The sequence below is a fragment of the Apaloderma vittatum genome, unplaced genomic scaffold (assembly GCF_000703405.1).
Source record: "Apaloderma vittatum isolate BGI_N311 unplaced genomic scaffold, ASM70340v1 scaffold27118, whole genome shotgun sequence".
Taxonomy (NCBI): Eukaryota; Metazoa; Chordata; class Aves; order Trogoniformes; family Trogonidae; genus Apaloderma; species Apaloderma vittatum.
In genome coordinates, this window is record NW_009730691.1 from 28,562 (window position 1) to 42,694 (window position 14,133).

Below are 14,133 nucleotides of genomic sequence, written 5' to 3' on the forward strand. Positions count from 1 at the left end.
TTGCTGGACAAGCCACAATACTACTTCCTCTAGAGGATGTGGCTGTTACTCGCTGAGTTGAGGTGAAATGTAAGTCACAGCACTAAAGCCCACATACTTGGGTTATGACAGTAGCTTTAAAAAAAATCAGGAAAAATCCCCCAAATTAAAAAAAAAAAAGCAGCTTGGAAATACTGATTTTTTTTTTTTTGTGGCTCTACCATTAAGAGGCAGAACACCTCTGAATTTCATGCAGGAAAATGATCATGGTTACCTGGGCAGGGATGTGGATTGCAGTCTTGGTACTCCATCGCTGACCCCACACAGGGCAAACCACCATTTTTAGGTTCAGGGTTTGTGCATGTTCTCTTTCTGATCCTAAAGCCCAACTCACAGTCCCTGGAACAGGAAGACCAGGCCCCCCAGAAGGACCAGCCCCCATTGATAATCCGTGCAGAGGTCTTACCAGTCTTGAGGAGGTCATCAACAAGAGCTTCAGGGAAAACAAACAAGACACCACGTGATCACAAACTAATCAGTTACTGGGGTTTTAAAAAGCGCTTCAGCTCATGAATAAAATCAGGATTTATGTGCCATGGGGAAGAGCTTCTGCTGAAAGTCCTTAGCAAGGTTTTGTTCCATAGCGTTACAGCTAAGCTAGACACAGAAAGAAACCTGTACATGTAAAAATTGAGCCTACTGATAACTGATAAATGACCTTTTGGGGCAGTTGAGGCCACGCCTTCAGGACATTGCCTTGGATCACAGCAGTACTGAAGGGAATAACCCCAGAGGCAGTGCTCAAGGGGACATCCAAAGAGAAAGAAGAGCAAAGCCACACTGTCCTGTAGAATGGCTCTTCTCCACAGCTTTATTACTTGCCAGTTCTCTTTGGGCCAGCCTGGCAGCAGCAACAACAAATCTACAACTGCCAGAAGCACAGAGCTCACAACTGTGTTGTTCTCTAAGTCACAGGGGTCTCTCCATCCCTGTGATTCTGCAGTGGCACTACTCATACATGTCTAGACTTAGGCAGGCACAATCAGCTTCCTGTGGTTCTGAGAGGATCCCCCTTCCACCACCAAACCTAGGCTTGCCCTACAGTTCCCCAGGGAGCTGGCAGGACGTACAGTCAGTATCACACACTGCTGAGCCATCATTGGGGCAGAATCGACTCTCGGTTTTCTTCCTCCCAAACTGCAGCTCATGGGGATCAGACAGCTGGGCACGACATGTGTAGCGGAAGCGCTGCTCCTGGCGAGCACCATTCTGGGTGATGTTGACAGGCATCCAAGGGGTCCAGGGTGTGTTTCTACGCACCTCTGGGCAGCTCTCTGGGTTGCAGGTCTTATACTCCTGCAAGAAGGAAAACCCCTCTTTCCTTATTAAACAGCAGCAGCCAATCTGACAGAGATTTATTTACACTTCAGAAAATAAGGAGACACCCTCTGGATCTAAACCTCCATCCACCTTACCTGATCTCAGACACAAGCCAGTGCAGGGCACAGCACAAAATGACTATGACCTCCATGACTATGGAGGCAATGGTGGTGCATAGCTTCAGGTGGACCTCAAGGGTGAACTATGTTTGCTATTTTTAAGTCTCCCTCATGTTTGTGTTTCCTTGCTGACTCAATGTCATGGGAGGCTTCAAAAGCTTGGTACGTTACAGGCAGGAGAGTAATTCAGACAATAGAAAATAGTAACAGCAAACAATTTTTATGCTGTGACCCTGAGATGCTGCTCTCAGGACAGCCTAGAAGAGCCCCATGAGGACAAAATGTCAGTAAGGTTTATTCCTTGAAAAGTTTATTGGTTTAGTTTTAAGATGGGTTTAGATTATCTCTTTTACAGCTATTTTTGTTTGGTTGGCTTTTTGAACTCTCCACTGAGAGCTATGAACAATTTGCCATTCTTGGGTACAGCATCCACTGAGGGCAGACAACATTTTGGCTGGATGGGGATGCCATGATTTGGGGTCTTTACGATTCTCACCACTAGTGGGAGGAATTCCAGTGACAAGCAACGCATTCTTGTTTAAAAACAAATAAATAAACCAGTCGTTTATGGCAGAAGGAAAGCAACGTAATACTTCAGGACTTCATGAATCTAGAGTAAATGCCAAGCAGCTTGCGAACAGATGGGAGGTTCCAGATCAAATCTGCTTACACTGAAGGAAAACTCTCCACAAAACTGATTAAAACAGATGCTTGAAACAGCCGTCAGAAAAGGAAACAGAAAATGAAGAGAGAAATCGGGTAGCCGTGCCTCACTGATGGGTCAGCTAGGTGTCTGACCTGTTGTCTACTCAAGTATGACAACAGTGAGACTAATTTTTGATGCATGTAGGGCCTTAATTCAATAGGATCATCCTTGGAAATGGGACTGAAGAGAAAAAAAAAAAGAATTATGCTTTCAGGTAAAGGACTTAATATCTAAGCCTACAAAGTCCTAAGGAAGTCCTCTGTACACCAGTCTGTCCCTGCCTGAGGACACACACACACACACACTCTCTCACACCAGCTTCACTGACTGGGAATCTGACACACCTCTGCTTCCCAGCTCATTTCAACATCCTCTCTAGCAAAAGCTGAGGACAGCATTTTCTTCTAGCTTGAGAAATAAAACCAAGATGGAGAGAGGAGTTAAACACCAAGTTCCTGGATGTCAACAGTGTCCCTTATGCAATGTTAATAAACAATACATACCACAGCACAGCCTGGACATGTATTTCCATTTTCACAGGACCTCTGCCTTGAATGAATCCCTCCACCACAATTCACACTACATTTATTCCAAGGACCCCATGAAGACCAGAAAATCGGTAATGGACATGGACTGTTCTCATTACAGAATCTGAAAGAAGAAAGTGAATCGCTCAGAAAATATCCACGTCGGCACACCCAAGGGACAAAATGGTGATGGACGCAAGAGTGTGCACTGCATTTGGGTGCAATTCATGCATGCACAGAAACCACTGGAAGGCTGACACAACAGTCAGATTAGCAATATTCCTGTTCACAGCAAACAGAACTGAGGCTAGTTAACCAGGCTGAGCTCAGTGAGACAGTTGGAGTAAATGGTCAAGATCGGGTGTATGAAAGTGCTTTGATCTCAAAACATTTATGAACTGGATTCACAGAAGAGTTGAGAAGCTGAAGCCCGTGTGTCACAAAGAGAGACAGTGGATGGTAAATATTTTCGATGGGATGACTAGTGGGAGGTCAGCTGGACAGTGATCTGTCACTAATGGCAGATGCTAAGCATTTGACCACGTCCTCTTCACATGATCTGGCCCTTACTGCTGCTTAGACCCTAAGAAACTGGTGTTTGCAATGGAGCTGAACTAGATGCTAAATCTAAAAGCAGGCCCTAAATTAATGCTATTTCATGTTCCCCTTTCAAAAGGCAACTTTAATTTTCTTCAGCTTTTTAATCAATATTGTTCTCAAATTGAATCACACAGAACTACAATTGACTCAGATGTAGTCTTTAAAACCCAAAAAAGGACCATTGTGAATGGGCACAAATCAAACCAAACATTAAAATGTCCTGAATCAAGGAAGTTAAATGAATTGCCCTATGTATTCTGAGAAATTCAGAGAGATCTGTCTTAAGTGACCACTCAAGGGAGAAGCAACAGCCTACTGCGAAAGAGAGATGGCCTTTAATGAAACGTCAGATCTGGAAACCAATGGGGGCGCCTTGAAGTATGTGTTTTATGAGGGGCTGGTCTTGAAGAAGCATAATCGTGCAGATGGCTCTGTAGGTTCAAAAAGTGTCTTTTTCTGGTGCCATGCCCTGCAAAATCTCAACCCTGACTCTGAGAGTTAAGCTATATTTTTTCTTGAACTTCTTCTGATGCATCAGCACAATTAACAGAGACTTAGGAATGGTGCAATTGGCAAAGAAAGCTGCACATATTCAACTGCCTCCTCAGGGACGGATCAGAACGGTGTAACTATATCTCTAAACTCTACACTGCTGACAGCAGGCACAGTTTCTCCTTCCAGTGAGGAGGTCAGCCCTCTGTTTGAGGGATGGGAATACTCGTAAAGGTCTGAAAGGTCCTGTCTGAGGAGGCAGCTCTAAAGTCTTTGATGTTCACAGGCTCATTAAAAGAGAGTGGCCATAGGTGTGAGCAGCCTCACCCCTCCCAGCTCTGGAATTCCTTCTGCTTTGTGCCTTCAGCCTTAACCTGTATTCATGTAAGAGCCACCACTTCCAGCTGCCAACATTATAACCACAGAAGCAAACACACAGTGTTGCGGACATCTCTTACCTTTCTTCCCTGCTCTGTCCAACGCAGACCCTGCCCCCGTACCGTGGAGCGGGGTTGCTGCAGGATCGCTGGCGGACCTGAAAGCCTATCCCGCAGGAGGTGCTACACGGGGCCCAGGAAGACCAGGGTGTCCAAGCGCCATTTCTAACAAAGGGTGAGAGAGAACGGAGTATGGGGGTGACCCAATGATCTGCCCACGTCACGCCGTGCTTAAAAACAACACATACAAGGCACTGACGGGGGAATTGTTCAGCTCATTGGAGAAGAGATTATCCATTTCAATCAGACTTTGTATCAGCAGAGATTTAGAAAAGGGAGTTTCAAAAGTGCTTAGCATTGGCCTAACTTTCCTCCCACTGAAGGCTCTAAGACTTGGAAAGGAACAGAACGAAGCCAATGCTGAACGATTTTGAAAACACCTCCTAGGATTTGCTGAGGAACAGTGTGGTTGCTATAACTCTCCCCAGCTAATCTCCCATCATCTCCCCCATGCCTCATAACCCCGCTTTTCTGAGCCAATGGCCAATCCCAAAGTTATATCTCCTGGACTCTTCTGCACAGAGAGTGAAAGTTTTGAGGCTGATGAATGCCAGTTGTGCCAAAGGATGTAAAAAATCTACCCTCTGCTAATTCAGTAGGTACTGGTGCTTTAAATCTCTTACAGCAATCCTACTGCCAGCTCCCATGGTTTTATCACAAGCCTCATAATATTTGGTGTTTTCCTAAAGCCTTCAGCACTGAATCCTATTACGTGGAAATCTCAGATTTCATTAAAAACAACAATAATTGCTTCTAGCTTTCATGGCCATCTGTAGACGTCACTGTAGTGTGACATTAAATCTGTAGAAACCAGAGGCAATTAAGAGCTCTGAGTCAGGACTGAGTTTCATGATTTAATCGGTGATCACATCTCTGTCTAGCAGTGGTAACTTAGCCTGAAGCAAATGTGATGTAAAACCCCTTAGTTCACACCTCGGCCACAGAGATATCGGCAAATTCCCTCTTCCTGCGACAGGCTGAGCACGTGCAGTCTGTCGGCTCCTGCACCGTGGCTGCCATGCGGTGACTCAACCACGTGCTTACACAGAAGCCAACGTTTTTATCTTTAAAATCTTGCATTCATTAAAGCTCACCTTCCCCTGTTTTGGCAACACTACTGAACCTTGGAGCAGGAGAGGAGGCACTGTATTTCATCTCTTCTGTGCTGCAGGTTTCATTTCATACGGAGCCAGTGGCAAAGCTGTGTCTTACTGCCTAATCTTGACACTTCACTGCCTTAAGCCAAAAAATCTCATTTGCTTTTTTTGTATAAAGAAAAACCTTTCTAAACAGTCTAGTCAAAAAACAACTCAGGTGCTCTCTGGTTCTTGAAAGCTAAGCTTGAAAACAGATGTTAATTTTCAAAGCATTTACTGAACTAATAACACTGCTGGCAAGAAATATTTTCTGGCTTAGCACCAATCAGGGCAGAGGATGAAAGTTAAAACCCACATTGCCCTTCACACTTTTTGTATTTGTTATCAACTCTTGTCTGTTCTTGGCAGCTTTATTTCAGAAACCTGTTAGATGTTTTTCCCTTCCTCCTCTTGTTCTCTCATCCCTCTCCCTCCTTCCCTTCGCCTCTCCCTCCCCAAACAAGGTCAAAGAACAAGAAACTTGCTTATATAAAATTCCTGCTATTCCATCTTATTCTGCCATGTTTTAATCCACCTACCACCTCCCCACTCCTTAACCCATAAGAAAGTTTATATGTGAGATCACAAAAAGAAAAAAAATCAAACGGAAGCTTGCCGTTATTACAGTAAAAAAGGGAAAGTAAATTCCTCAAAAAAACAATTCTCAGCATCTATTTGTGTTTCAAGATTCTTAACAGAAATACAGACATCATCCATTTTCAGATCTCTAGCTTTCTAACAGAACTCATCTTTAAGCAGCCTGCTCCCTCTCTGCAAAAAGAAATCTCAATGCCATATGAAGTCAATTAAAGTAAATTTGAGGGCTGAGGCGGATGTAGGATGACCAGATGTCCCTATTTTTCAAATCATGCTGTCTTCCTGTGTCTTAAGATTGAATAATCTATTTTTCATTCTCTTCTTAGAGCTGACTCTTTTGCCATCAGAGCAGTGCTGAGAAACCCATCCCATTGGCATGCTTTCCAATTGCCCCTGACATAAAAAGCCTGCCTGGGGAGGGCTCTGCTCAGCCCATGGCGACAGCACAGGGGCAGGAATGACTGCTCACCTTTTGGGCAACACGGTCCACAAATGGAAGGAGAGGTGCCAATTAAAACAGAAATACTGATGAATTTTTGGTGCCAAGACCAGCACTGATCTCCAGGGATGAGTCAAGAGACAGCTGTCCTTAATGGAATGTATGTTTATGGAGAAGATAGAGAAAAACTGTATTGACCCAATATTTACAAAAATATTGGCTTGTTCCACCCCAGTTAAATAGTGGTTACACTACTGCATCATCTTTCCTTGAGTCATGACATGATGTAGTCTGAGAGTGGTGGGGTAACATGGACACAAACACCATGGCTATGTTTGGGCACCCGACAGGAGGACATTTAGCTTCCATACTGCTCAAGCATGAGCTTCAGGCTTCCCTGGAAAGATAGCGCTTTGACACAAGCTGAACTACACGCGTTGTTTAAGTGCTGTTCCCAGCAGGCATGCCTCCCAAGCACTGCCAGATGATGATCTGTTGCTTTCACCTAGCCAGCGTGCTGCAGACAGTTCACAGGCTCGCAGAACAAGGCAAATAAGCCTTGATCGGAGCTAGGCTAGGCCCTGCTTTTGCAAGCACTGCTCTGGAAGAGCTCTTCTTGCTTTTGGCAATGCAACCTCGGAATCCAAAATCCGAAAAATTATGAACTTACTGATTTTTTTTTAGCTTATTGCTGTTCAGTTTCTAACAGCAACCTCTGCCTTATTCACCTGCTCCTGCTGAGTCACTACTCATTGCACAGTTGAGGGAAATTGAGGCACAGCACAGAGAAGGTTAATGTGTACCCTAATCTGGGGTGCTCATCTTCCAAGAGCCCTGGCTGAAGGCCCTTCTCTCAGAGCCCTCGAGCGCCTTCATTTTTCACTGACTTGAAGCTGGACCTCACATACCTCAGTTTGGTTGGGATACAACATCATGCTCACAGAAGCACAAGGAAGGAGCTAAGCTCTGGAAAGACACAACTCTTTTTCCCTTCCTGAAAAGCACAAAGATGCTGAGGTACCTTGAGCAATTTGCAACCTCGATCCGGGCCCCTTCACAGCCGCGACCTCCGCAGCGAGGACGAGGGCTGTCACATGAGCGTGACCTACACATACAGGAGCCTGTGCTGTCCCCATCCGAATGCTCACACAGCTGCCATGGGGACCAAGGCCCCAATCTTCCATTTGTTGTCAGGTTTTTCACCTAGTTTTAAAAGAAAAAAGGTCATTAATAACAAATTTACATTTCTGGAGACAGCCTCACAACAGAAACGCCAAACAAAGCTGCTAGGGGGATTAGGATGCAGCTTAGATGGGAGCTGTCTGTGCTTGCAAGCAGGATTCAAAACAGAGGGTTGTTTTCAGACAATGCCGCATCAATATTTACCCTCCAAATTCCACCCTGCATACCTAACATGTGCGCGCAGGCACCCGAGCCGACACAGCCAGCCCCACGCCAGGCACAAGCATCCGTCTGCCGTGCCACAAAACCACCGCGTTCCCTCGTCCTACACAGCACAGCTTCAGCCTTTCAAGCAACACAGAGGTCGGTGCTGATTGTCCCCACTCCATTATGCTCCTGCCTCTGCAGGGACTGTTCCTGCAGAATATTTTCCGAGTTAGTGTGTGTATAACCATAGTGACCAGCTGAGACCGGGCCCTCGCTGAGTTTGGCCATGTCCAAACACGCAGTAAGAACTGGCTCCCTTTCCAAACAAAGCCATAGCCTAAACAGCTAAACCGGGTGAGGAGTAGAAAGTGAAGGAGAGGGTAGTGACTAGAATTAATGCTGAGGATCACATAGTGGGCTAAAGAGCAAGAATTCACCTCAAGGCAATTTATAGACCAGAGCATGCTGCTATCTGTTTCCTCTGCCCTTTGCTTCATGCCTGCACAGCCCCAAAGAGGCTGGGGCCTGAGCTCCTGTGCACTATCATGAAGTAAAAATACGGTACTTCTGCCAGACCAAAAGCAAGAGAAACAGAACTATTTCAGCCCAGGACTGGTGAGGGCCTTCCAGGAGACAGGATGTCAGAGCTTGCTTCCCTGTGCCTTGTTCTAACCGGAGCTGCCCTGTGAGCCCTAAGCCGCAGGTGGGCAAGCGAGGTGCTGAGGCCCTCGCCATCATGGCTGACCTGAGAAGGTAAGCACTGCCTGCTCCTCCCGGCATCACTCCCAGGCTACCACCGCCTTCTTGTGCCTGCTCCACCGCTACTGCAAAATCCAGCAGCTCCAAGACCATGTCTGGAAAGCTACCCTGAACACCTCTGCCCTGCCTTCCCCTTTGCTATTGACTTAAGAAACACAAGGCAGAAAGACACCCACGGTGGCCCTGCCTAGGTACAGCTATTTCCATGCTGCTGTGACTCATTCTCCCTCAGTGGCTTCCTCCATCCTCCCACCCCATGTCCCAGAGCGCAGGGCTGGCAGGTGCCTGCAAATGGCTCATGCCCGCTGGTGTCACCCACGGGGTGGTGAGAAGCTTGGCAGCTTTGGTAAAACTGCTGGCAAAGGCAACATCGGACTTGGCCTTGGTGTCGCATGAAGGGTGAAGAAAGGAAGAGGCTGGGACCCTGGCAAACAGCTCTGGCCCCAAATCTGAGCCAACTACGCAGTGACAAACCCCACTGTGCCATGCTGCACTGAGCTCCGCAGTCAGCAGGATCAGTCCCCTGTACTGCTCCGGGATGGGGTAAATCATTTCTCCTGCTTTACAGACAAGGAAAACGGAGGCATGGAGAGGCTGTGAGCCTGCTCAGGAGCCACAGAGGGAGCCAACCACAGCCACAGCATCAGGGCTTTCAAACACTCATCCTCCGAAACATGCTGCTCTGTGCTCATTCTCCAAGTCTGGCACTACGTTAAACACTCACAATGCACCTTTGGTGGGCTGTCATCTTCCCCTCTCGCCCATCCACAGCAGCATCAAAAATATGCAGCAGTGGCATGGAAGTAATTTAGATCTGCTACTGCACTCATCAGGCTGCAGTTGAGGGGTTTCAAGCATCTGTTGTAAACATTTGTTTGCAAAAGATTATCATGCCGTCGTAAAAATCTGCTCTGGGCTGCAGGTTACAAGGCAAGACGCCCAGAGAAGAGATCACTGAGTTTTGTTGTTGTTGAATTTGTTGTTTTAAACATGCATGCAATCAAAATTCAATACAGGCGGGTTGCTAAAAGTCAGGAGGAAAAAAGTCAAAATAACTACTTTGAGATATTTAATATTAGATTTTTATCTTCTTTTTCCCCTTGACTTACAAAAGTCATAATCCAAGTATTGGACCATTTCTATTAATTTTTGAGCCAGAAAGTCTTGCTGATTCCAGCAGGGAGTTCTGTTTAGAAATCAATGGTATGATATGGCCCGCGGCTTCAATTGGGGAAAAAAAAAAAAAAAGCTGACAAATAATTATTGGCTCATAAGTGATACTGGGAAGTAACCCAAAAATTAAACAAATAAGCAGCCATAACCAAAATGCTAAGATTTATACCCATGTCACATTGTGAGTGTGGAAAGTTTTCATACTTTAGAAATTACATACGGATTACTACTCAGTCTTTAAACTCATAAAAATACCTTCAAAAGAGCAAACTTGGGAAGTGGGATAAAAACCCATATGCATTGATCTTTTTCAAGAATATCTTTACAAGGGAAATCCTTTGTAGTCAACACAGTGCCCATCAAACACAGGGGACATCTTTAAAAACAGATGTGATCAAATGCCCTTCTCTCACCTGACAATAGTCCCAACTGCAGAGTTCCTGTATTTTATAAACTGCCATACTCCCACCAAAGGCATCACCTCTTCATTTCTTCCTTGTACCATCCAAAGGCTCAAGTGCAGGATCTAAAAACTTAGACTGACCACTCCTATAATCATGCTACCAGGACATATATATATATATTCTGATATTACAGATAAAACTAGAAGCATTCCTTGTTCTTTCAATTAATCTATGCTTTCTCTTAGGACTCAGATGTCAACTGCTTTTATAAGCCAAGCTTTAATTATTTCAGCTGGAAGTTTTCATGTTGGCTTGTTGAAAGAAGCTGAAAATTCTTGCAAAATTTCAGTCAAACTATTTTAACCATTTCCAAAATCAAATCTAGGGAAAAAGAAAGTCCATAAGTAACAACTTTTTCCTTGAAACAAACTAGTGTTCAGAGCAGGGAACTAAACTTTATATCCTTGTAACACCTGTTCATAATTTCTGTGAAAAGACATTAAAATCTGTCTAGGGTATAAAATCCTTGGGGGATGGGAAGGAAAATTCTCAGTTTTCAGAGACTTACAGATTTTGATCCTGGCACCTGAAGCCTTCTCTATGCACTGGGCATGCTTCAGTGGTGGGCCAGAGCAGGATTATCCTGGGCACTGGAACTCCAAGTGGCTGAGCCCGCACAGATTGAGAGCAGCGTGCAAGTCTGCTACACACCTCAGGAAAGGAGTGGGGAGACTGGCACTGATTAGCAAGAAGAAGGGGTAGCATGGAGCAGATGCCAGATGACTGAGATAGGGGTTTGCTGGACACAGAGTGAGACTGGGATGAAAACCCACAAGAAAAGCATCATTTGATTTGGAATAAGGAGGACTGCACACTTCACAGGGAATACTGAATTTCTGACTTGTCAACCACTATCAACAGTGTTCCCATGACTTTGGCTAATGGAGTTTGTTAGCCAAATCTAAAGTTCCTTTCCTGACAGTGGCTCTTGTTTGCATCAGTAAGATACTATGAAGTAGGATGCGGCTTTTTTTCAATATTCCTAAAACCAAAAAGCCTCTCACCTCCTTTCCCTAAGCCTAAGAAGAAGCCATGCAATCATGTATTCAGGACTCCCAGATAGGACACATGCATATATAAGGACAACAACAGCAGCATGTGCAATTTGTGGCCTCTCATTTCTTAATGTTAAAATGTTTGACATTGCACCCATAGCAATAAACCTTTAGGAGGTTCTGGGTTTTACCTGGTAATGACATATACAAACCATTGCCCAAGGTGCTATGTTAATACCATATCTTACCTTTATCTTAGGTCCCCTAATATTAAAGTTGGAGAGTGGGAATCCGTGGTACACTGTAGTGCTGTACAAAGATGTTCAGACTAGCTCTGAATAAGCATGTTCGCACAAGAGCAGCAGTCAAGTTGTGTTAGTGTTGTGGTTGACTCACACAAACGCCTGGCCCCTGTAGGATATAATTCAATAATATGCCAGTTCTGGCTTTGAAAGTTGCTGCATGCCAGTCTCTCAGCTGTGCCAGGACATCTGTTTGTGGGCTAGGCTGCAGAACTCACTGGCACTATGTGGGTTAGGAAAAGTTTATTTGAGAGGGGTGCTTTTAATCTACGCCATGTCACACTTGAGTGTGATCTCACATACAGCTGTAACAGCACAGCTGAGCGCCTGGTGCTTGGCCCAGGAAAGCGGGGTGAGAAAAGCCAGGACTTCTTAAGACAGTAACGCATCCAACTAAACTCCTAGACAGGCCTTTTCCAGGAGTGAAATTTGGCACTGGGTCCATGCATTCCTCTACCTTTCCAGTGCTCATTTGCATGTGATGTCCTAGACTCTTGCCTCTGTTGACCAGGACCTTTAACCTGGACAGAACACAACGAAATACTTGGATATTGCCGATGTACGTGCTTAAAAGAGCCATCCCATTCCATGCCTGTGGTGAACTCATTCCAGTGAGGGGCAGAGGAGAAAGGAAAAGAAAGCACGTGCATGTGGATTTTAAACAGCTTGGCAGCCTGTCAGTCCAAGAGTACGTGGCTGATGTATGCACCAGAATGGACATGCACCTACACAGAAAATAATCAACAATAGAAACGCTAAAACAAATGTAAAGCTAGCACCCCAAGAACAGCCAAAGCTCCTGAATATTCTGTGCTGAATTTTTATGACCTTGAAACAATGATCTGGAGTAGCCCGTTCCCTAGTGTGCACCACAGCAGACATGTTCAAACTAGAGGATTAACACCTCACACACCTATCAACAGACACAGGCATTAAGCAGGACAAGATAACAGCATGGGCAATCGAGAAACACTGCATCCCAGTTCAGCACAGGAGGGTTATAAACACACAAGCTTCTGAATCCAGCAGTGAAAAACTTAAGCCTGCCAAGCTAAGGATGGATTGAAGTAATGACTAATATTTCCCAGGAAAATACCTGAGAAGTAAGGAAGATAAGGAGAATAAACATCCCGGCACCCCAGACAGAAATAGCGTGTCAAAGATATAACCCACCAAGCCCTCTTTCTCTCTCTGACAGACTTAACAGTACTAACATGCTAATTGATGTTAGAAAATAACAATGGACATTAATGAGTATTTCTCCTCCCACAATTTATTTAGCAAGACTGGTTTGAGGTTTTTTTTTTATCCCAGCTGCCTTGCAGGTATGGTTCAAGCAGCAAGAATTAAACTTGGCCAGACAGCTTCTGGGGAGCACAGCCAGGAACTGGGTATTGTTGTCAGAGGGTGGATGGGTAGGCGGGTGGGAAGAAAGCTGAAGAGCCAACTCAAACTGATTCAGAGACACTTCTTTTTTTTCTTTTTTTTTTTTTTAAGTGCTGCATCTGATGGAAACCAGGGCAAGGACAGAAGACCAGCTTCTTGCAATATCACATGGATTTGGTCTTTGGTCTGCTACAGTATGCTTAGAACTCAACACTATCTTTCTCATAGTCCCTCTCTTGGTTACACTTGTTCCTTCCCTTGTGTTCTCTGGCACATACTGTATGCTGGGGGTTTTTTTCCCTCTGCACACCATCCATGCATGCCCTATTTCTTTGCTGCTCCCTGGATGCTTCTTCTTCACCAGTGTTGCCTCCTGGGCCCAGCTCAGGGATCCAGAAGGAAAAGTAACTGAATGCTGCCCAAGGATGTTGTAGTCAGGTGTTCTGATTTCCCTGGTCTGCAGGGAAGCCAAGGAAATGGTGCAGACAGTGGAGCAGCCCTGCGAAAGCTCAAGTTTAACCTGGAGCTTACATGGCCCTCAGCAGTAATCCAACAGCACAATCCAGTCTTCTTCACTCAAGCATGCATGGGCATGACGAGGACGGATTGATTGTTTTGGGATCCCTCTTTTGGAGCAAACAAACGCATTCAGGGTCTCTGTATTCTAAACAAGAGGCTGTGCACAGATATTAGCGTGTGCCTCTGTCGCCAGGCTTTCCTAACAGTCAGTCCTCAATCAGGTCACCAAACATTCACTTCCCCTTTCCCTTCTACACATTCACACACACATTAACACACCAGTATATGTAAAATATTTCCACTTCTTCCACTTACTGGGCATTCAGTAATATTTTGAGTCCACAGGCTCATGTTGGAGCTGTCCTCAATAGTGGTGCATCGCTTCTGCTTGCTATCCCAGCCGCAGTAGGGGTCTCTGGCTCCCAGGCATTCCCTGCATGTGTAAAGAGAAAAGATTAAAGCTCTGAAGATCTATGTTCGAGTATAGTGCTTGTATGTGACAGCTGTCAACTGCATCAAGGCTCAGCAGAAGAAACAATTTCTTCACAGAGGAGTTTTACCTGCTTGGAAGGGAAGAATGGCTGAATATAGGGGTGATAGGACACAAAGCAAATATCACTCATAGAAGCTGTAGATTAAAAATCAGTTCACTCCTCTCCAAGGCCTAGGGAAAG

The 14,133-nt window shown here is 45.2% G+C and overlaps 1 protein-coding gene across 1 annotated transcript in view; it reads right to left on the bottom strand.

Annotated features, from left to right (window-relative positions):
* LOC104278051 (semaphorin-5B-like) overlaps positions 1–14,133 on the bottom strand; it is a 42,930-nt gene that overhangs the window by 24,481 nt on the left and 4,316 nt on the right. Inside the window, exons 2-7 of the mRNA XM_009874902.1 lie at positions 13,775–13,892; positions 7,494–7,675; positions 4,262–4,405; positions 2,688–2,835; positions 1,110–1,335; positions 254–472 (exon numbers count right to left, since the gene is read on the bottom strand). Coding sequence (XP_009873204.1) covers positions 254–472; positions 1,110–1,335; positions 2,688–2,835; positions 4,262–4,405; positions 7,494–7,675; positions 13,775–13,892 — 1,037 coding nt within the window. The remainder of the gene's footprint in view (positions 1–253; positions 473–1,109; positions 1,336–2,687; positions 2,836–4,261; positions 4,406–7,493; positions 7,676–13,774; positions 13,893–14,133) is intronic.